Genomic DNA, 25,619 nt, shown 5'->3' with positions numbered 1-25,619 from the left:
GCTGCCTGTGGGGGGTTTGTTCGAAGTGGCAAGTGAGTCCACTCAGAGTCAGCGATGTCACGAAAACATCACACACAAGTCTTTTTTGCGAAAACAAGGGTATGCAAGGGAGAAAACAATTCAGCTTAGAAGAAACAGAACCTTGAAAAAATTAACAAATGGAACAAAAATCCTCTGGTACATCCCCTTGGACTCCACTGTAGAAAAATCTCCTTGTAAAATCTCTGAAAGATTTCTGTGAGTTACTTCAGATCCTGCCTTTATATGATCGAATTTGTTATGCAACAGCGTAGCTTTGATTTTTAAAAGCTATTAAGTGATTAATATTATTTTCAGGCTTTCCAGGATAATTGTAACTAGTTCACATTTTTTCTGATAACTGATTTTACACAACAATGAAAACACCACATAAAAACACTGCTGCGGATTCCACCTGTGCACACCACGCTGCTCCTCAAAGCACAGTCAAAGAAACGGAGCAGCCAATGCCACAAGGAAATCTGAGCATGAGCATCTTTAAACATCAGCCAAAACAGAAAGCCTATTAGACTGTTAAATTTGTCTTAAGCTGCCCTTTTTTTTTTTTTGACAAATGCTCTCTGGTGATCTCACAGATAATGCAGTGTGACAACGCTAGGACAATCAGAAGACATTATTAAAAGCAGAAATAAATCATTCTGGAAATCAGCAGTGATGAGAGAGCTATAGTTCATCAAACACACGTAGCTAAAATGTCATTAATGTAATTCCTTAGTGTGGCGCCAGCTCTAAGCTAGAAATGCAATGTCATTATTTAAATGAATTTTGGAGAGCTCTCTCATTCCTGTAACGGATGCCATCATCCATACAGTTTATCAGGTACTTGGGAGAGGGGAGAGAAATCTACGTCAAGTGAAAAACAGGGTAGAAAGGAAAAAAAGGCCACAAAATGAGCGAAAATAAGTTACAGGACTCAGAGATTGTGATTTAAATTGGTCTGAAAAAGGGATCCCTGCAGAGTAGAAGATACTGCCTGAGGAGTGCAATCTTCCGATGCATCAGTGAACCTTAGATTCGGGCCAGTCATACACATCTGGCATGAAGGATTCGTACTCGTAGGTCCAAACCTTTGATCGAATGTAACGGTTCTTGTCTGCCGGTTCAGGGTAATGGAAAGCCATGCTGTTTGCGTACAAAAATTCCATGACCTGAAAAGTTAAATTACCATGCAGTTTGTGCCTTTTACTACACTCACGTAACACCCACGCTTCCACTGCAAGGACTCCCACGCTGGATGAAGACAAACACTTTTTACAATTCCCAAATGCCTTACCAGGGATATGAAAACTTTGTTTCAGAAATCAAAGGAGCCTAATTTTGGCCCATCATTGCTGCCAAACTGAAGCATGCCACAAACTCAAAATTTTTTAAAGTGTCTCTTATTAAAGGCAGAAAGAACTGGGTATTTTGTGCCCGAGCACCTACTGTTCAAGGGTCACACTGTGCAATTCATCAGGTTAACGTACACATAAACTACTTTCAGTTCACTCCACTTTGATGCTTCATACTTACCTTGACAGCAATATAAATAGAAACTTCCCTGATATTAGACAGTGGAGGATAAAGTCTTCCTTGTGCAAGTTCTTCATCAGTCAACTGTTCCGCCAATGCCTGAGTTGGAAAAACAATCAAGTTCTATTTACTGCATCCCAAATGGGATCAATAACATGCTAAAACACCTGAGAGAATCATGTCGCAGCGTTCCTACGACTAGAGTGCTCCCAGAGCACTAGAATAAGGCAGTCAAAATCTCAAAATTCTCAAAGACCAACTCTCCAATCTGCGCCCGTATCAGCAAATGCTGCTTGTGAGCATTTAGATCCCGTTTTTCAGAGGCTGAACTAGCCACAACCACGGAAGTTACAAGAGCACAATGTGCCTGCAGTGTTTGGCCAGGTGATTCACTGGCTACCCCGATGCGGCAGGTGCTCCTGCTCCTGAGTGGAAAGGCAGGATAGGACGGGAGCCTGGGGGCCACGTGCATCCCTGATCACACCACCAGCTATGGAACCCAGAGCGGGGCGGGAGGAGGAGGCAGGCCTGCTGCCAGACCTATAGGGTTGGGAGTTCCAATAGGACAGATTTCCTGTTTGGGTGTTTGGTTTCTGGATGAAAAGAAATAAAATCGCAATGGAAGGTAATACTTTTCGTGGTTTTCTTTGATCAAAATCCATTTTTTTTTCCCTTGTGGAGGGATGAACCCAACAGAAGTCAAACACAGAGTTTCAGGGAGATTTGAGAAATTGCCTATCACGTCATCCCCCACCGTGTCAGAAGCCACAACCTACTCTGCTTCCACACTTACCTTAGCAGCCTCTAGGAAAACCTTATCACTAATATGTCGAACACTGCTGAGGATCACAGCGAGAGCCACGCCTACAATAAAATTATTGCCAATTAGGGCCACATCATTTTAAAATATGCAGCCTGCTGCCCAGAAGCTGCGAGTCACCTAGAATGTCATTTTTAAAAATCTTCCCATAGCTTTCTACACACATTTGCAAAACTAGTACCACGTGTGCTAGTCGTTTACCATAAGAGGTGGCTTTTGACAAGGGGTTGGAGCTTAGCAGCTGAGGGAGGAAAGGGAGAGAAGGAAGGCAGAGAAATATCCCTCGTGCTTCTTTTTTACCCTCATTTGTGCACATATAACTTCAAGAGGAGCGTACTGACACTCATTTTCTCCTTCCCCCCAAAACAAGCAGAAGAACCCCTAACGCAGCAGCTTTCAAAGCCTTTAATAACATCCTTTTGTTTTCTTAGAAATATCCAGTTGGCTGAGCTCACTGTGTGCGTGTCGCACACGTAGCTGCACATGCCTAACATCCATCCTTAACTGATTTTTCTTTCCTTTATTCTTCTGATTGAGTTCTCAGCTTTAAATGCTGGCAACACCTCTTCATGCTGCTTCACTAACCGTAGCAAGGGAACCCAAGAAGAGGTGCTAATAGCCTAGTCTTAACGATTAAAAGAGAACAGTTTCATTTATTACCTGGAAAAATATAAGCATTGTTTCCTTGCCCTGGTTTGAAGGTTCTTCCATCTTTCAGAGTCACCAGCTCGAAAGGACTGCCACTGGCAAACAAGCAACGGCCCTGTTGAACAGAGGAATCATCAGCCAGGCAGCTTCTGAAGAGCCAACAGTATGGAGCCATGGGGTCGTTATGAAATACAGGGACACCGCAGTCCTACAGCTCCCGCTCAGCTCTAGGACCGAGTCAGGAAGGTACTCAAGCACACAGCCAAATGCAAAAGGGCCAACGGCCCTACTGAATGCAACTGGATTCAAGCGCATGCTTCAATCCCTTGCCGACTCAGTTCCTACAATCCCAGAATAACAAGGACCAAACCCACCCTTCCAAGTAGGGCCAGGAAATCACACAAGAATCAGTAAGCATCTGCAGATGTTTGGAGCAGGAAATACACCCTCCAGATAAATGACCCTTTCCTCAAGCAGTAAAACCCCTGTAAGCAAAAAATCTCGACTTTCTTTTGAGTAACAGGTTTAATAACACGACTTTAAAATATTTAAGGCTTCCCAGGACCACTACCTTTGAGAACAAATTACCAAAGAAGTTAAAGACCCGGGAACTGTGTTTGAATGCTAGGGCACACCCATGACAAAAGTCTTTTCGTGTAGGGAGCAAAACAGACGGGTGCATTTGAGGACAGGACCAAAAGACAATGAAAAATCAAAACACACCAAAAGCCCACACAATACAGTGGCGAGCGAGCACTAAATACCATCAGGCTTTTACAGGTGCCATCTAGTGGAAAAAGAATAAGGAATAAAAGGTTAGTGATATTGATATCTTCATTTCCTTACTGATACCCCAGTTTAGCCTAAGATTTTACACTAGCCAGGATTAGGCTGTTCTCAAGGCCAGGAGACACATGGCACTGACAGCTCTAATCCTTAATTCCCTGACAAACTTTGTTAGTTAAACAACAAAGTAAGTAAAGTCAGAGAGGATTTTCTAGGTAATTACTGTTTCTTGAAGGGAAAAATATTACACATTCTGATGGGCAGACTATGAGTAAACTGAGTACATGCAGAGAACTAAAGAGCATTATGAAAACAAACATTAGATATGGAGAAAAGTCTAAAGAGCCAGAAACACTACAAAATTTATTAATAAGGACTGGAACAAAATGACACCCGTTCATTTACTGACCAGTAATACTTAATTGTCCAAATAACCCATGACTATAAATAATAACTTAAGGAAAATCATGAGTAAAAGGACATATGGATCCAATATAGAAAAAAAACCCAAGGAAAATCATGAATAAAAGGACATACGGATCCAATATAGAAAAAAAACCCCAAAGATCCTCTCTGCATTTGGCACAACCTTTTAAACAGCACTATGCTCACATAGCTACTTCAGTGAAGGCATGTTACCACACCTGAATCTAACCAGCACTCTTGCTTCTGCATGAAGGAGCTGGCAGATGCTATTGCTAAGCTGCTCACCATCATCTTTGACAGGTCATGGAGGACAGGAGAGGTGCCTGAGGACCGGAGAAAAGCCAATGTCACTCCAGTCTTCAAAAAGGGCAAGAAGGAGGATCCAGGAAATGACAGACCAGTCAGCCTCACCTCCATCCCTGGAAAGGGGATGTAACAGCTCATTCTGGCTGTTATCTCTAAGCATGTGGAGGAAAAGAAGATTATCAGGAGTAGTCAGCATGGATTCACCAAGGGGAAATCATGCCTGACCAACCTGATAGCCTTCTATGATGGCATGACTGGCTGAGTGGATGAGGGGAGAGGAGTGGATGTTGTCTACCTCGCCTTTAGCAAAGCTTCTGACACTGTCTCCCACAACATCCTCATAGGGAAGCTTAAGAAGTGTGGGATAGACGAGCAGACAGTGAGGTGGATTGAGAACTGGCTGAAGGACAGAGCTCAGAGGGTTGTGATCAGTGGTGCTGAGTCTGGTTGGAGGCCTGTGACTAGCAGTGCTCCCCAGGGGTCAGTGCTGGGTCTGGTCCTATTCAATATATTCATCAGTGACCTGGATGAAGGGACAGAGAGCACCCTCAGCCAGTTTGCTGATGACACAAAACTGGGAGGAGTGGCTGACCCGCCAGAAGGCTGTGCTGCCATTCAGCGAGCCCTGGACAGGCTGGAGAGCTGGGCAGAGAGGAGCCTCATGAGGTTCAACAAGGGCAAGTGTAGGGTCCTGCACCTGGGGAGGAATAACCCCCTGCACCAGTACAGGCTGGGGGGCGACCTGCTGGAGAGCAGCTCTGCAGAGAAGGACCTGGGAGTCCTGGCAGACAACAAGTTGACCATGAGCCAGCAACGGGCCCTTGTGGCCAAGAAGGCCAACGGCATCCTGGGGTGCATCAAGAAGAGTGTGGCCAGCAGGTCGAGGGAGGGTCTCCTCCCCCTCTGCTCTGCCCTGGTGAGGCCACACCTGCAGTGCTGTGTCCAGTTCTGGGCCCCCCAGTTCCAGAGGGACAGGGAACTGCTGGAGAGAGTCCAGCAGAGGGCTACGAAGATGATTAGACTGGAGCACCTCTCCTACGAGGGCAGGCTGAGAGACCTGGGGCTCTTCAGCCTGGAGAAGGGAAGGCTGAGAGGGGACCTTATCAATGCTTATAAATACCTAAAGGGTGGGTGTCAAGAAGATGGGGCCAGGCTGTTGTCAGTGGTGCCCAGCGACAGGACAAGGGGCAACAGGCACAAACTGGAGCACAGGCAGTTCTGCTTGAATATGAGGAAAAACTTTACTCTGAGGGCGGCAGAGCCCTGGCACAGGCTGCCCAGGGAGGCTGTGGAGTCTCCTTCCCTGGAGATACTCAAAACCCGCCTGGACGCGTTCCTGTGTGACCTGCTCTGGGTGACCCTGCTTTAGCAGGGGGTTGGACTAGATCATCTCCAGAGGTCCCTTCCAACCCCCAAAATTCTCTGATACAATAGCAACAACTACTCTGAGGTCCAGCTGCTTGGGACTCAACACACAGCCATGGGGAACAAGTGAGCCTCTTCCCGTAAAACAACTATTGATCCGTTGATATTCTAAAAAAAGCGCAAGCAAAAATTAGGCTGATTCTCCCTCTAATAGTGCTGCTGGCCTCCTTCAGCCATCAGAGATGCCAATAGTTTTTACATTTATTTATGCCAGCTAAAGGCTTGGCTATATAACTAACTCGTTTATTTTCTATCCAAGATATTGGAATTTAATTTGATATACCAAAACACTGCCCAACTCACTATTCTGGCTAATGCAAGATATCTGAGAGATGTTAAACCATCTTCATTTAAAAGCATTCTCATCTACTATCAAAAGCTAAGATCTAGGGTTGTCACAGGCTGTTATTCCTGCCTAGAACTCACTCTGGGACCTGCAAATCTCTGTAGCAAGAGCTCCCTCCAAGCTGATGGGCCCAGTAACATGTAAGAGAATCTGGGTGCCAAGTGGAGATGATGGAGTTCTCCCCTTCCCGGGGTGAAGCTAACACCGCTGAGGCTGTAAGGCTGCAAACTGAGCCAGACTAACAGTGGAAGGAAGGAGTTCAGAGTTCTGTGTCAAGTAACATGGAAAGATCTCCACCCACTCGTTTTCATACGAGTCACTTGATTTGTGACTGTGTTAAAAAGAGAAAAGAAAAGAAAAAAAAAAAAAAAAAAGAAGTCTTTTCACGAGCTCCACCCCCGAAATCTGCAGGCAGGCCCTGCGGGCAGGGGAGAGATCACAGTGAGCTGGAGTCTGCCTTGCCTTACCAGCTGGTTCAAAGTGTGAAAGCGAGCGCTTCGTCTGCCTGATGCTCCCTTGCCCCCACCTCCTTCCCCCCAGGCTCTTCTCAAAGATGATTAGTTTTATATAAAAAGTTGTGCAGAAGGATAAAAGACTTGCTTCATTAAAGACAAAACCAAGGTCTGGACGTGCTGGTGATAGTGTTATTAAAAAAACCACCCCAAAACCCCAACCTCCAAACGCCCCAAGCACCCCACAGTGTGACGGCTTTGAGGTAACGGCACAGACCGAGGTGTGTTTATTCTCGGTTCACTCATTTCAACGTTTGGTGGTGCCAGTGTACGAGACACAGATGTGTTGCGAGAGGGGGACACAAGGACAGAAGGCCACCACCGCCTCCTGGAAGCACAAGTCTTCACGGGTTAACGATACATGAGTTTTGACCTGCAGACACTAGGAAATGACTGAGCACAAAGCGGAATTCCCAGGTTGGCGCAAGGACAGCACCTGCCTTAAGGACTTTACTCAGCCATTACATTTTAAAGGTTGCACCTGGTCTCTATTACAACATCAACAGAAGATGCTTCTTCAAAACCTAAAATAATCACAAAGGGTGGTGGGAAACAGTTAATTGATCAAAGCTATTCAATAGGACCTAGTGGCCATCCTTTTAAAGAGTAGTAACAAGATTTGGGCTATTTTAAGTTCTGCAAAACGTCATTATTTAAAAACCAAGACTTCTTTTCACATCATCTCCATTTCCTTTTGCCAGAAGACAAGAGAGATATTATGATGTCAGTAAGTCCGAGTAATAATAAAAATAATTTAAGTTCTTGCATTCTCACACTCAGTAAACACTTCTATCACCAAATGCCCATACATCAACATTTCTAAACATGACATACCTCTGTTAACGTATATGCTTCCTCTGCTGTGCATTCAGCTTTCACTGTAGGGTTACTTAGTGCAAATATTATGGGCCGCTCATTGATAGAGGCCATTGCTTTGATCACATCCTGAGAGAAGAGCCGCCCAGCTCCTGCCACTCCTGAAGTAAAGGGAAAGACATAAAAATAGAATCAATACTTGACTGCCTCAGGGCAGATGACAGCGACTGTCCTGAAGTCTCCCACTCCGAGCAAAGCACCGCAGGCTTTTCTAGCAGCAGGAGATGGAAACCAGGCACTGCTGTTAGCGGCTGCTTAAAATTCTCATTTTCACAAGAACATCTAATTCATGTGCCCCAAAAGCCTATTCTACATGATTTTCTGTATTGATTTGTGTAAAGAACACTTATCACTGCCCTGGATAAGCAAGCGGGAACTCCAGGTTCTCCACAGATGATTCATCCTAACTGGGTGTTAACTGTGCAACGCACATTCCCTTGATACTGGTATTTCTGACCACACCCAAACACATAGATACAAATACATAGAAGTGGTGTACACTTGTACACCAGCTACAAACTCCAGGGTAGCTACTTGGTCAAAAACCTTTTCTTTTCCAAATAAATCATGTGCAAAGGAAATTGCAGAGCTGTACCTCGAAATGCCTCTTAATCCCACCTGACCTCTGCAGACAGCCAGTTATAAATCTATACCTACATACATCAGTGACCTAACAGGTATTGGGTGATCTGCAGTATGAAACAGCTCCTTCAAGCCATGCTGCTGGCAGATTCTGGCCAGAGAAGCTGACTCGGGGAAGGAAGGTCAGAAACAAAAATTACTCAAGCTAGAGAACTCCTGTAAAGCAGCAAAAGCAGTCTTTGGGACTGCTCTCTTTTCCTTGGTGTAGGAAATGTGTCTGGGAAAAAGGTCGTATTTTTGCCTTTCTGACTCTTAATGCCCTTCCTCACAGTTTCAGTTCACTGTGGCCACGAAGTCCCTGAGAACATGATCCAAGATTTCTAAGGAGGGTCCAGCATGAGCTGGACAAGGACTAGAGGAAGCAGTGAACAAGGACGCAAGATACAGAAGGAGCACCACAGCTACAATGAAGGACGCACAGAGAGATAACCCGCAGCTCAGTCAGTGTATTTTCAAGCAGAAAACTGACCTCACATTTTCATCTTATTTACACCAGCAGAAATGCTGATCATTGTCACCAACCTCCCTGGAGCCATGTTAGCAAATTAAATGCAGCAAATAACCAAACGATGGAGACACAGAAGCAAAAACAACCTTGCTTACCAATGATAGCTGAAGGCCGAAGTACATTCACTGCCTCTACAAACGTCTTTGGTATCTGCTCTGGAGCCTGATGCGTAAATGGTTCTTGATTAGAATCTACCTTTTGTTCTCGGCCCTACAGGGGAAAAGTTGATTCTTTTTGTGAAAAGGACACAGAAAGCACCGGCCATCTGTACCGTGGTATTTCAAGGTATGGTGCACCCCTACCTGAACCAGTAAACCGTATTTGTCAAACATCCATATTCTCCTGTAGGCCTCCTCAGCAGAAACGCCGCTTTCCATCATAGCCATAACAATGAGGTTTGCAATTCCCAGGGCGGCCTTGTGGATAAAAGGACTTTGATTTTTAACAAGTCACAAAAGAGGTATGTCATCACAAACACCACCCTGTTCAAGGTCCCCACAAAAATCACAGAATGCTGGCGGCTGGAAGGGACCTCGAAAGATCATCTAGTCCAACCCCTTGTCAGCTCTGAAACACACGTTCACCTAGATGGGGGCAGACTCCCAGGATCAACAGCATCATCTCTTCAAGCAAGAGAGGCAGATCTTCCAGGTACTGGGCCCCCATGCCTGTACCAGTTCAACAGCCACAATAAAGCAGGCCAACCAGAGCATAAGAACAACTTAGTGTTGCAGCCCTCCTATCAAGAAACCATGGTATAGTGTTTTGTATCCAACTGTCCTCTGAACCTCTCTCTGCTCCTGCTGCCCGTGATAAAGGCCTCACAGACAGAGGGCAAAAGCAGATGCTGTCAGGGCTTTGCTCCACATCCCTTCTCATGCTGCTAAGTCTGGCAGGAGAAATAATGCAGAGAGGGAAGCGCAGAGCAGGGCTCAGTGCTCAGGCAATAACACAGCACTGGCCAATTACCGCAATCAGGACCTTCCCCAGCTAGAGAAATTTTCAGTTAATTAAGTTATTTTGTCAGCACCACAGAAGCAATTTTGCTGATATATCAAGAAGCACATGCTGGTCCTGACTCTGCTGCCCCAGTAACTAACTAGTGTCTGCTGCAAATAGCCACTGATATAATCAGCTAAGAAAACCACCCAACACTTCTCTCCAATGTTACGAAAATTAGCAGATGTTCTTACCCTCTTTCTTACTAAATCATAATTTTATGCTAAATTCTCCTTCACCTACACACAAGTCCCTGATGCTTTTTTCAAGTTTGTGTAAGAAAGTGAAAAAACTTGAGTCCTTGCAAATATTAAGCACCTTTCAAATAGTCATCTTTAGGCAGGTGGTCCCTTCTGTTAAGGTATTTCAGCTGGCCTTTTTATATAAAAAGCTCTGCAACGGCATTCAGAGCACACAAATCTCCACAAGCCCTACAGAACCAGAAAATACACAGTTAAATCTCCTGTTGCTCTAGAGCCCTTCAGAGACCTCACCTCTCCTGCTCCAAGGAACAGCACTTTCTGCTCTGCAAGTGGTTTACCAGTGGCTTTCTGCGCTGCCAGCAGTCCTGCCAAGGCCACTGAAGCTGTCCCTGTAAAAGCAGTACAAATCTATGGTGAACTGAACAGATCTACGTGGCAGATTAGGGTTTTAGGCAAAATTTCTGCATATACATTAAGGAACATAAACGAAGGGTATACCTTGAATATCATCATTGAAGGTACAATATTTCTCTCGGTATTTTCTTAAAAACCGAAAAGCATTGTGGTTTCCAAAGTCTTCAAATTGGATAAGTGTGTTCTGGCCATACCTACAGAACATGGCAAATATTCCTATCACATAAAGAAAGGCAATCCTTTTAAAGCAAATCCTGCACGTAATCCATTCTCTTTGGAAAGAGGACATTCTCAGGCCTTTCACTGCTCAAAACAGTCCCAACTCTGTGCATATTTAACAGGTAACTACAAGCAGCATGTTCCAGGTCACAGGCAAAATCACTACAGAGCTAGAAATAGAGCTAAGTCTCTCAACTTCCAGTCCTATCCTTAGTCCTTTAATGACTGTTTCAAGGACAGTGTGTTACGGGGTTGTTTTGCCAGCAGTTTTGGCCATACTTCCGTGCAGAATACTCAAGTGTCATACCTGTCTGTAATGGCTTCCATAAATTCATCAATTAGGTCATCATAGACCTGCGAGCGATCCCTTTTTTGGTACAGGCCCATATAAAATGGATCTTTTAAGAGAGTCTGAAAAAGAATAAATCAAAGACAGCAGCAGGATGAATCACTTCCTCAATACACACTTTCCAGAGTTCACAGTAACACATTTCACACCAAAGATACTGCATTTATACAGCCACTGTATCTGCCTCCAGTCTATATCAGTGCTCGGTAATTTCAGCTGGCACTTGAGGCTGGTGATGGCTGCTTTTAAAATGGAACAAATCAATACTGTGAACAATAAACTGCTTTAATAAATCTGATTCACATTTTCAGCTTCTTGAAGTCAGGTCAACCTGACTGTCTATTTTACAGTGTTCCAGCATTCAAACTACTTCCAAATGCACCATTTCACTGACAAATTAACTGGCGTTTTTCAATCACCGATGTGAAACTGTATAGTGAATTCCAAATCATTGACTCTTACACAAAAAGTTCGGTTTTATCTTAAATAAAAGCATTCAAATAAAAATATTCTCCTCTAGTACTAAATACTCTTAAATAAATACTTTTCATAGGGATAACTTATGGCAGGCAAAGTTCAGCCAAACTCACTGTATTATCAGTTCCAACGTCGATGCACACAGGCAGGCATTTATCTGGATGTATTCCTGCACAGGCTGTATACAAACACAGTTTTCCTACTGGAATTCCCATCCCGTACACACCTAGGTCTCCAAGACCCAATATTCTTTCTCCATCAGTGACGACAACAGCCTGAAAACAAAAGCAGGTTAAATTATATATGTTCAGTGACATTTAAAGCAATATTAGTTGTGGTTTTTTTTCCAGGAAAAAATTCAGGTGCGTCTGCACAGTCAAACAAAGAACAGATACAAGGAATATTTCACTTGAAGCAATAATGCTTAATGTTAGAATCTGCTGTGCTCCTTTTTCTTTGCTGAAATCCACTGCCCCAGTCCCTGAAAGCTAAGTGGAAGGATCCACGCTGCCGTGTGGAACTCCAGCTTGTAACTTGGGTTTATGATTTCCACGTGTAAATCCAGGCATTAAATAAGTTGTGTAAGAGTCATTCACCTCAACTCCCCTTGTGGTTATTGACTCAACTGGGTCGTACATGATTTAATGGCAAAATCTGGGCCTCCAAACCACCACTTTGTGTCCTAATCTAAGGACAAGATCCCCTCTCCTATTGCTACATAACACAATAAGCAAGACCCAGAGGTGCATCCCCCAGCACCTCCCCAAAAGGTGGAATAATGAAGTAAAATAAGTTTGACAAGTCTAGTTCTCATCACTGTTTACTCAAACTACATATTTAGGATAAAACAGTGTATTTTGCCATCATCATCAAACAGCCAAGGATGCATTATTTAGTATTTACATTTCCATCAAGTACTAACAAATCTTAAGAAGCTCAACCGAGATTAAATAACAACTAGAAAAAAAAAAGTATTCAGTGGCAGTACCTTAACGTCGTTCTCCGGCCAGTTATTCACGATTGACCTTATATGGCCTCTGTCTGAGATTGAAATAAATAGTCCTCTGAAAGAAAAAGACAAAGCAGAAATATTTTATAGGTGGCAATTAGAAATTTCACCTTGCTTTCTAAAACTACATGTCGAACAGTACCGTTTTCTTAAAACTGAAAGCGTTACAACCACTGACATAAAACACTCAAAGGATGATTTCTAAAACACAAGTCTTCTCGGCTACTTAGACACTCAAGAACACGGAGAAAATACTTTCCGTGATGCCACCTGGCTTTTACACTACTACAGATATTCACCTTTAATACTCCTCTAGGGCAAAACACCTCTGGTGTTAGCGTCAGACATGACAGGATCTCCGCTCCCCTGTAAGGACATGAGAAGGGAACACGATCCTAAGCCTGGCTCTCCCTTAGTGAGTCTCCACGACGTTACACAAGGTGAGGGGAGGGAAAAGAAAGGGAAGAGCGAGGTGGGGACCGAGCATACTGTCTTCTTCAAGACCAGGAGGAGAAGAGGGCTTCCCACTGCTGAGTGCTCCTCCGTGGGAACACAGGAGGGGAGGCAAAGGCGCAGAGGTGAAGAGAAGTGTCTGTATTTCTTCTGCTCAAACAAGGCTTCTGTTGTTAGGAGGAAAGGGGGCACAAAAGGCTCAGCAGAGCTGGTAACGGATAAATTACCAATGCTTGGAAAGTGCTGGTTCTTGGAAAGAAAGGGGCACGTCCCGAGTTCCAGTCCATGCTGCTTTCTTGTACAGACAACATCTAGAGGGGGACAGTTTTCAAAGTGCTCTAGACTACATACGGAGACATGGAAGAGGAATGTATGTCAGAACTATGAGTCCACCTTTCACATCCCGTGCCCCAGATCAGGAGCTCCTTACTGTCTTTATCACAGCAGCTGCACTGTGCAGCTGAGTCCTCATGGGAGCGAAAGATTAGCCCTTCCTCCACACAGTGCTAAAGCCCTCAAGCGAGAGGGCTCTAGAAATACACTTCGAATTGCAGTGAGAGCAGCACAGAAATGAGCTGAAACGACTGCCAGTCTGCACTAGTTTCCTCAGCACAGAGCTAATAACCTCAACGGTTGTTTTGAAGCCACTGCTGAACCCAAACCAGATCCCAGCCAAGTGTATTTACTGTGTCTCAATAACTGAAAGCTTTCCTACACTTCCCTCTGAATGCTCTGTCCTGGTACAGATCCTCCCTCTCACAGATGTGATCTTGAGAGCTGGAGAGAGCTACAGCACTCTCCTCTGAATTAAAAAGCTGTACGGCATCTAGGAAGAGCTGGAAATGGGGCTGAAGCCCTGCACTTGCGGTATTTACGTGACACGTTACCACTTGTGTTCTCAAACGTGCTGTTTTCCAAGATAAACTGGGTCTTGAGATATTATTTAATGAACTTTTACTGCCCTGAATTGGCACAAGTCTTGTGTAGCTGAACCCAAATGGAAATGAAATAAAAACATTTCCATACAGAGAAAATGATAATAAAAGTAGCAGCAATATATATCTACTGTTCTCACTTTGGTCTCCTGAAGATGTGTCCATACTGGGAGCAGGCAAGGCCTACTGTTGGTGTGTATACAATTGGCATTAAGCGCTCAATATCATCTTGTAATACCCTATAGAATAATTTTTCATTCCTCTCCTGGATCCCCATTATGTAGATATACCTGAAATTAAGCAAAAGAAAAGAAAAACACTTACTCTTTCACATTTATGCTTGTTTAAAACAACGTGAAATATATCAAAGCAAACCCCAAACTTGCTTCATATTACTTCTTCACGAAATTTTTGCTTCCTTTCAAGTTGGGCTTTGAGCACTAATAAAAGTTGGAAAAGAGAGAGTAGCAGTACTAAAAAGCTGAAATAAAAATACTGGGTATGACAGACCAGGCATGCTAACAAGTTAATGCCCCAACATGCATTGTGATAAAAGATAACCCATGGCTTTATTACAGGATGCATCTGGAAGTCTCATTACTGTTAAAAAAAAAAAAAATTATCAGTGAAAGAACTTTTCATCCAAGAAAAGTAAGGTCCTGATAGTAAGGTCCCATTAATCCCGATATTAACACAATTGCAAAACAAACTAATTCCTAACAAAATGTTCGTTTTGAAGGACTTACCTAGATGTGTAAATTAAACCTGCATTTTTTGCAAACCTACCTGCCAATCTACCGTGTATCAATCCCTATTCAGTCTTGCTGACCCGACAACCTAAAGATAATGAATTAGTGATTCATCTCAGGCTACAGCAACGGGGCACCTTGCCAATACAGATGACATGACTGTTTCAGATCAGGAAGTGACGTGAGGTGGATCTAAAAATCATCTTTTGGTTTGCACGAGGACAAAAGAGGTTTGATGTGATCCAGTAAGCCTCAAACCATTCCAGTGGTCCCGGAAACTGCGTATTTTTACATACCTAATTATCAAACCCTCAATCTACCTTCATTCTCACTTATTTTTCTAGCTGGCCCTCTTCCCCTCCAACAGTTCTGTGCTTGGCCATGCAAATCTTACATATTATGGAAATACATATTACAGCAAGGTCTGCAGCTTTGTTAGTGGTTAATGTGTGCATGTTATTTTTGTTACCTTATGACTATGAAATATAAGAAAAAAGGTCCCCAACTTCATTTAGCCACAGGATGAACGCCCGATTGATGAAAGCAGTTTTCTGTGCAAAACTGAAAACAATCTCCGACAACTGAAAAACCCAGAGGAGGGACAGCAACCTCGTTTGGTTATCCCCATGCAGTATCTTACAGCAATTTCCATTTACTTGCAGGACAAAATGAGGCCAGAGGAGCGCTTACTTTTCCAAGGGGTCAGTCATTTTTGCCAAATTCTTATGGAAGCGTAAGGCTTGAATGTCTTGCGTCTCTATTTTGGGAGGTAGAAGTCCTTGCAGCCCAAGCATCTGTCGTTCATGTAATGTAAAGGCCATACCCTGAAAACAAGAGAGGTGGGAAAGAGTTAGCAGTTCTTCCTCTAGCATTTCTGTTTAGAATGTCTTTCTATTCGCCATTTCTGACTCCCCACTGCATCCTTTCCTCAAGGCAGGTGCTACAGCAGGCGGGGTTTGGATATATTTGCCTCCGCTGGGGTTCTCATCCCTTTTGACCACAGCTTTTCCACATCTCTGAGATCTCATGCCCTTCGCCAGATTTTGTTTTCTTCTGTGAAAGCGGAGAACGACTAGGAGATCCCACTGCAGACAGGCTAAGGTTTACAAGTAAAATAACAGCTGGTTCTTGAATTGTTTCATAGGAACATAAAGTTAACCAAGAACATGTGGGTCACCCAGACTGGTCCCTACAACCACAGACAGCAACATTTAGTCCACAGAGGTTTACCCGATTTGCTCCATTTGCTGCTTTTTCCTACGTGCTTTCAGTAATCCAGACAGACCCCGAAGTTACTGAATTGCCCTAACGCTTCTATTGAGATCACGATTCAACCCAAATCCTTCATTTCTACTTAGGGCTAAAACTAATCTATTCATCTTCAGCTGTGGTCATCTACTACCAAACAGCCTCAATTGTAACAAATTAAGTTTCAGAAGAGTTGAACTGCAAAAATATCCCACCGTTTCCATTCTTTGCTGTTTCAAGGTGGATGGAGAGTTTAATTTATGGTTATTTAAATACAACTGTGAATTATTTAACAATAACAATCGATAAAACTGGCTTTCCACTTAGGTCACCTGACAGCCTGCTGTTAGCAGAGACATTTTCATGGGGCGGTGAACTCCTGGGTGGAACTTTGCAAAACACCAACTGATCCGAGTCCCGATTCCCAGCCAACCTGGCTCCAAGTGCTGACCCCATTTCCAGCAACAACTGACCCCACTTTAAGTTGGCCACTTCCAATGACAAACTTTCCTTACTGCACGTTATCCAACTGGGTCAGATCAGTGAGTGAATAAATTGGTATTTGCGAAGGCAGGAGCTGAAAACCCAGGAAAGCCTCTGGTGTGTCAAGGGTGTGCATCAATCTGTGAGCAAAAGCAGACTCAGAAAGGGAAAGGTTTGCTAGTTGTGATGTTTTGAAAGAGATGGAAACAAGAAACATCAGTTCTGCTCACAAACAACACTTCCTTTGTTTCCTAAACCAGCTAGATTAAAAAACAAGAGTGCCTTTTCTCCTATTTCCCCACGCTGGAAGCAGCTTCTTACAGCCAAGTCAAAAAAGCCTTAAAACTTTTAAACCTAAAAGGTTAAAAAAGCTTTCTATGGTTTGCTTTGTGCCTTGCAATTACACTCTCCTGCAACCAGGAAAAAATGACAAGAAAAAAATTTAATATTTTCCCACTTTAGAAAAAAAGACATAAATTCAGATTAGAATATATCTGTTTTCACCTCTGCTTATGTGTGAACAGACTCACAGGTATTTGTAGAAAGCATGCCAATTAACAGAAAAATTTACAAAAAATAACAAAAATAGAGGCTATACGTAGTGCAATTCAGCATACTTGAATATATATATATACACACACCAATATAAAGTAAGATTTTTTACATCATTTTTCTCTTTGCTTATTTAAACCATCGTTTCATATCAATCATTTTGACTACACTGATTTAAGCAGTCCACCTGCTTTTCTAGACTGTGTTCTAAAGTAATAAAATATTTTAAGTTAATTAAATATTAATTAAATATTTTAAGTTAATTAAGCAAATTGCTCTACTTCCAGGGAAAAAAACCCCAACATAAAACTTCAGTGTTTTTTTAAAAAAAAAAAACACACTTGAAAATACTTTTTTTTTTTTTTTTTGCAAAAACCTGTTAAGTATTTAAACCCTAAAATAGATGGATGGTTCACAACTCTGACAACCTTCCATGTAGTAGATTTGACATTAAATACTGAACTCGATTTGTCTATTTTCTACTATCATTCACAAACCATTTTTTTCTTTCCTAATGTAACTGTTATCCTCAAGTATTCTTCCAATATTGTCTGGAAATAAATACCAGACGAGGGCTTATTCCTGAACTTTTTACCCTTGCTGCTGGTCTTTTGCTGGGTGTAACGGTCACTTTGGCCACGTGATAATTTTTTTTCTGAAAACGTGAATAATGCAAAATTTCCACTGAGAACACAACCATGTAAGCAGCACTGGCACAAGAAAAAATGGAATGCCATAATTTTTTTTTTTCCTATATTGCAAAGGATCTACTTGGGTTTCACTTTCGCATACTTCTGAAGAAATAGTGAAAGATTCTCTGGGAATGTAAATGCGTCTTCCACAGACTGCATGGAAGTGACCCATGCAAACCCATCTCTCCGCTATCTTCCTCTGTTCCCTAAATACCCCCTAATTTCTTACCATCAGCAGTTTGTGCCTTTTTAAAACAACCATTTCTCAACACAAGCTGTACTTGCAGCGCAAGTGATTTAGGACACAAAGCTGAGTACAGCTGGTCAGCTACAGCTGGTCAACATCTGTAGTATTTTGACTGTTACTTTAGGCACTGCAAAAACAAAAATGATGCCAAAAGAGTAATGATAATAAGAAGGGGGAAAAAAAAAAGAGCTTAGTATCTTTTCAGAAGATATACAAACACTGTCAGTAAAGCCACTAACGTCACCAGTTTAAGGCATGTCAAAGGCCAGAATCCCTTCAGTGGGAGAAAGGCTATGCTGACATTTTACTCCAAACTGGCTGGAATACCTCACTAGCAAAACCCATCAGAAACTCTCAAGTCCCTAAAAAATAAACTCTACGTAATTTCTAATTTCCACTGTTTGCATCACAATGGGATGTGGCTTTTCCTTAATTTCCCTGTACAGTGAAACTAGTGACCTCAAACTACCTGGGTCCTTAATAATATCAACAGAGCCCTGAGGTTAGTACTGAGCAGAACAGCTACCCACCTTTATTCAGTTTATTCACATTTTTAAGCCTATCTGGAGTTACAATTACATTAAACACAGTGAATTCTTTAAGCAGCACTAAATACTTCCAGCTGTTTATTCACGTGACAATTAGATCTTACCACATGAAAGCACTTCCATTTCTGCCCAGGCCTAACTTAGGAATCTGAACACCATCAGCCTCCATACAGAAATTTAATCCTCGTTCCAACACGAACAGAACAAGTTTAGTCCAGAGCAGCACTAGAAAAAACCCAGAGCCCTTCCAACATTTGCTGTATTCCCATCCATTATTTTTGTCCATGACCCTCAGCTGCCTTTTGTTTTGGATTTGAGATTCCGGCTTGTTCCCCACACAGCACCTCACAGGACGGAGATTTTCCTTAAACCAGGGCGCCTAGGAGCTGCACTGTTAACAAATTTCCCAGCCTTTCCCCCCATTTTATCAATGCCAGCACAGTTTAAGAGAACCAGCCATCAGGTGCCAGTGACTCGGGAGGCACTCAGCAACTCGCAGCAGCGGGACTGACGCCCTCAAAGGCACTTAAGATCCCAGCACCTACTTAAGGGCCAAATTCCCTCTGGTTTCCACTGGGATTAAATGTCTAAATACTGTAATAATTTGGGTTTAAGCCACGAGGATCGTTTTTTGGTTTCCTTTGACCCACAGTGCCAGGTGTCCTTTCGCCGAGTGTTATGCCGTGACTTTCACTTGGATTAGTTTCCTTAATCCCCTTTACAGCTCAGAAAAACCAGGTGTCCTTTCTAAGAGTACAGACCAAGCAGGGAGCACATCTAGGACAAAACCCCGCACACTTCAAAGACCATAAATGAATTAATAAATACGCACGGACAAATTTATCGCAGCAAAACCAACGCACTGCTGGGGCGGGGGCAGGGGAAGGGGCACGTAAAATGAAGTGTTGACAGTTTTTTAGCTAAGACGGGCTCGCCTTGCATCACCACGTACTGTACCTTTAATCCACAAACGATCTGGCACTGGGACCTCACTTTAGCCCTAACAACCGGGCTCTACTACACAAAGCGAGAGGTGCTATAAATACCAGCATATAAAAATCCTAGTTGCCCGCTTTGCATGAAGGTGAACAGCAGACCTGAATCCTGCAGGCCTGGTTTTTATAGCACCACTGACTAAGCATTCTGAAAACCTGTACAGCTCACAACAAATAGCCCATGCAAAGCCCCTGATAAAGATGTAAATGCAGGATATATCCAAACATGCCACTGTTTGGAAAACAAGTTAGCCTACTTCACAGGGCAGACTTAATCAAATGGTTTTCATGTAGCTTCTAATCATCGTTATAACACCAGTATATCACAAGCTTTGAAGTAGCATCATAAACATCTTAAAAATAAAGTAGACGTTACATTGGGGGCTGCTTGTCTTAACTCTGCTCCCTTTTTGCTAAATCACAAAGTTCACTATTGCATAATGTGTCTCCACTGCAAATTAATAAAGTTCACTCGCATCAACCAAAGGTGTATTTGCTATCTCAACCACAGATTCAAAGTTTCTCTGTGTTTATAAGAACAGTGTAGAATATGGAAATCTCCTTTGATTTCTTTCCTCCTTCATTTTTTAAACTTAATCTCATACCTTTATTCTTCCAGAAAGAGCACCATATATATATATACTGGAGGGTGTGGCTGGTACAGCACAGCAATCTGCTCCTTGCTGAACTGTGACACGGCCCAGAGCTTCCTGAGGTTATTCAGCCTTTAAAGACCTCAGTCTCTCCACAGACAAAGATGCCACCAGCTCTTGTACCACCTCTGTATGTGTGGAACCAGCTGTAAATCACTTTGGCTGATGAACTACACTTGGCTAACACACAGTAGCTCTCATTTACTAATGATGTGGCTTCAATTAAAAGCATTCCCCTGCAGAAAATGGGAAAAAAGTCAGAAACGGAAAGCCCTTTACACACCAGCAAGAAAGTCATCAGCTTCTCTAGGGTTTGTTTCCAAGCACCAGCGGTTATGGTAAAGCTGTACAGTGCAAACCATGAGCATGATGGACTGAAATGGTGCGTCTCCATCCCACGGCATCACTGAACAACTCAGAGACATTTCATTAAACTGCTGTTTTTTCTAACTGAGCAGATGCCATTGCTTTTGTTCTCCTTTAATGGCATTAATCCTACAATTAAAAAATCGAGAAAAATTAAAAACCAAGACAACTGCCTTCCTTCCTCCACCCACCTTCCAGCAGCTCACGAATCCTGAGCAGAACAGCTGATCTAAGTTAAATGAGGGGCAATACTACATACCACTTTTAGCACTTATAGCCCCTTTTCAGACAGATGATAAAAGCTGGTTACAGATCAAACAGTGCCATCTTTCCACATTTAATTCCCTTTAAAAGCAGGCAGATCTCAAGGAAGCTGATAAAAGCTGCAGCCGGATGGCTGTGCAACCTCCATCCAACAACCTCTCCGTCTCCAAACCAGCTGGGCAGGACACACAACTTGTGGTGGGACTTCTGGGCTGGGTGTGTGTGTGCACAAAGAAACCAGCAGCTTCTATCAGTTTCCTGCCTTCTGGGATCCTTCTTTGCGACCGACAGAAACTGCTGGTAGTATTTCAAGCGCTGTATTTCTTAGTGACATGACAATTACCATTTGCAGTGCACTTCCATACCCTTTTTTATCCTGCTTTCCCCAGGAAGGCGGACGGGCATTGCATATTCTACACTTCGGCTGCTCAACCCAACTGACACCATCCAAAAAGTATTAAAATAGAAGAAAAACTGTGTCAAAAACCAGCACGGTGAGAAAGGGCAGTAGAAGGGGAACAGCACATCTGCTTTTAGATCTTCAAGTTCATACAATCTTTCTTCACATTCTCTTGTCCTATCCTATTTATTTGGTCCAACTAGCTTTAACTTTGGGTTGGTTTTGTTTGTTTGTTTTTACCCTGAATTGGAAACACACTGTTTGGGTATTTGCCAGGAGACAGTGAGGTCAGGTACATCTTTGTTAAGAGAACCGATTCTTTACACAAAATTAATCTATCAGAGTTTCTGGAAGTATTCAGTAAGGCATAGATGAAAAGAAATTGGGCTGGAAAAGAGGAAACTGTGATTAACAGACAAGGCATGAGATGACGACCACCCATGTGGAAGACAGACACTGGGACAATTCCTCAGGAATCGGTCTGGGATTAAACTGCCACTAGCGAGACCATCCGTGAATTGTTTTTCAAAATTCATCATGTATTCCCACACACATGTGCCCAGACATACACATCCACACAAATATGTGGGCATGCAGGTGGGTGTTTAATGCAATGTCCTAAAGATATTTGCTGAAGCTAAACAGTTGGGAGGCATTGTCAGTACAGCAGAACGATCGTAAAGAATGAAATAACCAAACAATGTTGAGGAACAAAATAATAGAAAATGGGGTAATTGAACCAACTGTTCAAAATACAGTCGCGTCCTTAGCGAGTAACAAGAACTGACTGCACAAGGCAGAAAAATCGCCGACTACAATACGGGAAGTGTCTCAAATTATTCGAAGTCACAGATTTGCTGCAAGCACACAGAAAGCAAACATACGAATAACACTACAGGTCACGTATTTCCACTGAAGATAAGGACACAGTGATGCCACTTTACACGGCAGAATGGTCATCGCCAAGGTCAGGGATCATCTGCTCATGCATCACCTGTTCTGTGCTGGAAGAAGAAATCCTGGCCCTTGAGTGAGAATCCAAAGCATTAGCACAACATAAAAGCCAATTTAATTGCCAATACTAAACAAACAAGATTGTCCTTAACAGTGTTCTAAGCGCCCAACAAGCTTAAAACGCTGCCGTGGCACAGCAGGGATCTCCAGCACAATAAAAGGTCCTGAAGCCAATTAACTGTAATTTGAATCCCTGTCACAAAGCAGAAATCAAACGTCATGGAAGACCGTAAATATCCACGGATGCCAGCAAAGCAGTTACAGTAGGTTCTGCAATTGTTTGGCTGCAACAGCAAGGGCGTTACTGATACAGCTCATGACCTTTTCCGAGCTGCCCGGTCAACAAACACTGGAAAGCTGGCCCTCAAGCATAAAAACCCGAAACAGGTGATGCAGGTGCAGGATGCACCTCCAGGAGACAGGTAAGGGTGGGGAAAAAAAAAAAAAAAAAAAAAAAAAGCGGTAAAAGAAAAACCCACTCCAATGGCAAAGAACGACAGCACGAGGGGAAGGGGTGGTTTTCTGTTGGGGATGCTGCCATCTCGCAGTTCCTATTTTAGGGCCCACTTATATCAAAGGAGATCAAACGTTCTGTACAGTTGATAGGGACTAACAACTAAACATAATATGAGTCATAAAATGACAATCTCAAGTTGCCAGCAAGAGATAAAGCCCTTTATCTGTGCCTGTATCTATATGATATATATATGCACATGAGGCACTGTGGGCAAGAAAGCACAAAGGGTAAAGTACTTTGCATATTTAGTTAATCATTTATTTCTCTGCTGAATTTCCAAAATACATTCCTACACAGATACTGCCTCCAATGTCAACCAGTATCACCTAACTAGCCTACAGACCCATTCAAACAGCCGTCAGCCTTAAGGACAGGCTGATACAACAGAGCCGAAGAAATGTGGAAAGTTGGTGGGTTTTTTTTTCCCCTCTCACAAGTGTAATTTCTTGGAGACATCCAAAAATAAAAAGAAAAAAATCCACTGCTATTAATAACTATCTCTTTGTTCTTCCCTCCTCCTAAAAAATACCATAAAAATTACTGCATTGTGCTCAGTCTGCCAGAGAATTCCAGGCTTAAAAAAAAAGTAAAAATTAAGAAAGATATTACCACTAGAAGAACAATAAGAAACGACTTATTGCTTTTGTTTCTGAATACTGTTGCATAATCAGCACTTGGAAAAGCTTACAGGGCTTGCAATAATTTCCACCGGCATGTCAAAAGCGTTTACAGCTCAGAAAAGTCTCGAGATAATCTGATCTTGACCAAGCACACCAAATCTACTCTTTTCTCCTTCCCTGAGATGGCAATCCAGTCAGCCACTCTCTAACTCCTACAGTTCTCCCTCTCTCCAGGCAGCCTACATTCATGCAGCATGAAGGCGTCTCACAGGACACTATACTGTACAAGAAACAGTAAACAACATGACTGCAGGTCTATATTTTGTCTTCTTCCTTTATTTTCAGGACACTTAGAGGAGTCCCACCTGCCAAAAGACACAGTGGAGCAATCCTCCCCATACGCAGAACACAAGGAGATGCAGCTTGCAGTTCCTAACTTGATATCCTCCCCAGATATTCCAAACCCACCAGCCAACTTGTAAATCTGATAAAAAGAGAGAAACAAAGAAAAGAAAAACAAAGAAGGTTTTGCCATGCAGAGCCAGCCTAGCCCTTCTGCTGAGAGAAAGGCTTGGGGTTACACGTCTCTGCTTGCCTGCTGGCCAATTTCTAGCAGCATGTGCTTCTTTGTGTCTAGGCAGTGGCAGGGGACATGGGAAGGAGCTAAGAATACAGAGGAGGAGTCAGGGCCAAGGGCAGAAAAGGAAGGGAAGGAAACGTACAGTGAAGGGGAAATACAAGGCATTACAGGAGGGTAAAAAAAATAAAACCAGAGAATGGGGAAGAGGAGAAAAGCTAGACATTAAAAACATAGGCTAAAACTATGGAATTCCAGCTTCTGTAGCTTCATTGCTCATGAAATACCCTGTCAGAGGCAGCCGGATTTGTCACCTTTCTTGGCCACTTTAGACATCTTGGATCAGCTACCAAAAGCCCTCATCTAATTTCCTACTAATTTTAATTTACACATTAACTGTTTCAATATTCCTGAAGGCTACTACTGCTGTGGGACAAAAAGAGATTGAGGATGGTGAGGTGGACAATAGGAAGAAAAATATGAACATTTTTGTGGAGGTATTAAAAAAAAAAGCTGCTTTCTTAGGAGAATTTCCTCCCAATGCATGGAATTACCATAATGTCTGTACTCCCAGCTAGCTCCATTCAAGGCTTATTTTTAGATGCTCTCTGACTCTCTGCGCAGGAATGTTTCTTACTGATATGGCTCTGTCCCAACTCACAGTCTTGCAGGAAAAAGTCAGGACTACATCAGAGAGGCTATCACTTTCTATGACTAGCAAGACTGAATTCAGAATTAACTTTTGCAAACTATGAAATAAGACTTTTTATCTGCTAAAGCTTTACTTCAACTAGCCCAAAAACTAAGCCAGTGATCAGCAAGAATCAGCAGCTCTTCATTTGGCACGAGGAAGCAGCAGTATGGATCATGGAAACCACCACAAACCAGGGCGAGCACAGGCTGACAGAAGCAGAAGGTGTCCTTGGACGTTCCTATACCGTAGATGTCCACGTAGTAAACTTGGAATGATCCCTGGCTCCTCCATCTTCTGTACCCTTTTCTTGGCTGTGGCCCAGTACACCTCCTGGAGGTGGTTTAACCCTGGAACAAGGTCCATTGGACGATTACTGGATGAAGATAAGATATTTGATAATCACACGCTACCAACCTTGTTTGTTCGGGGGTTTAACATCAGTGGCTTGCCTTTTTCTTTCGTATGTGCACTGCGGCGTGCCATCGCACAGGGAGCGGCAGCTACGCGTAGTCGGGAGAACATGGTGGGGTTGGTTTTTTTTTTTTTTTAAACTGTACCTGGTGAAAGGAAAAGAAAACCATTCAGATACAGAGGCAGCGGAACTAATGTTCACATTTGTAGGCCATCTGTTGTAAAAGAAATAGGTACATGCTAGATAAGATTCTTTGCTCAAACACCGTGGTAATAACCCAAAATTGCCTTGTGGCAGCCAGGAGGACGAAAAAGAAGGAAGGCTTTACAACGAGAGTGCAGGAATGAGTGGAGGCAACATACAGGGATACTAACGTGAGCGAGCATTATGCTGTGGGTTGCAGTCAGCCAGCATTCACTAGGTGTTGTCTTATAGCTGCACCAAAAACCCGGAGCAGAATTGCCACTAGCAAACATTGACCTTCTGTGGTGACCCGTGCAACTGGCACCAGTGCAAATACCAGGGAGGACAGAATGACTTGGGCTAGTGCAGCAAGAAAATTGAAGCTGAGTTTCTCCAACAGCTTTCTGACAATGAAATCTTGCGGCCTGGACAACAGAAAGGAAAGAAACTATGTCTATTAGCATATTAAAACGAGCTTAGAGCAAAATGTAGAATTAAAAT

General features: G+C 43.0%; 1 protein-coding gene across 1 annotated transcript; it reads right to left on the bottom strand.

Moving 5' to 3' along the window:
- Window positions 1-963: 963 nt before the first annotated feature.
- Window positions 964-25,045, bottom strand: ME2 (malic enzyme 2). The gene is made up of 15 exons (XM_086479088.1): window positions 24,938-25,045; window positions 15,344-15,477; window positions 14,045-14,194; window positions 12,496-12,571; window positions 11,621-11,782; window positions 10,989-11,092; window positions 10,547-10,656; window positions 10,340-10,437; window positions 9,149-9,262; window positions 8,942-9,056; window positions 7,655-7,797; window positions 3,032-3,134; window positions 2,345-2,415; window positions 1,552-1,650; window positions 964-1,187 (listed from the first exon to the last, which is right to left on the bottom strand). The coding sequence occupies exons 1-15, from the start codon at window positions 25,043-25,045 to the stop codon at window positions 1,038-1,040; spliced, it is 1,737 nt and encodes a 578-aa protein (XP_086335214.1). The 3' UTR covers window positions 964-1,037.
- Between the last annotated feature and the right edge of the window lie 574 nt (window positions 25,046-25,619).

This window comes from Leptosomus discolor, chromosome Z (genome assembly GCF_034619465.1).
Source record: "Leptosomus discolor isolate bLepDis1 chromosome Z, bLepDis1.hap2, whole genome shotgun sequence".
In the NCBI taxonomy this organism is placed as follows: domain Eukaryota; kingdom Metazoa; phylum Chordata; class Aves; order Leptosomiformes; family Leptosomidae; genus Leptosomus; species Leptosomus discolor.
This window is presented reverse-complemented; position numbering and strand designations above follow the sequence as displayed.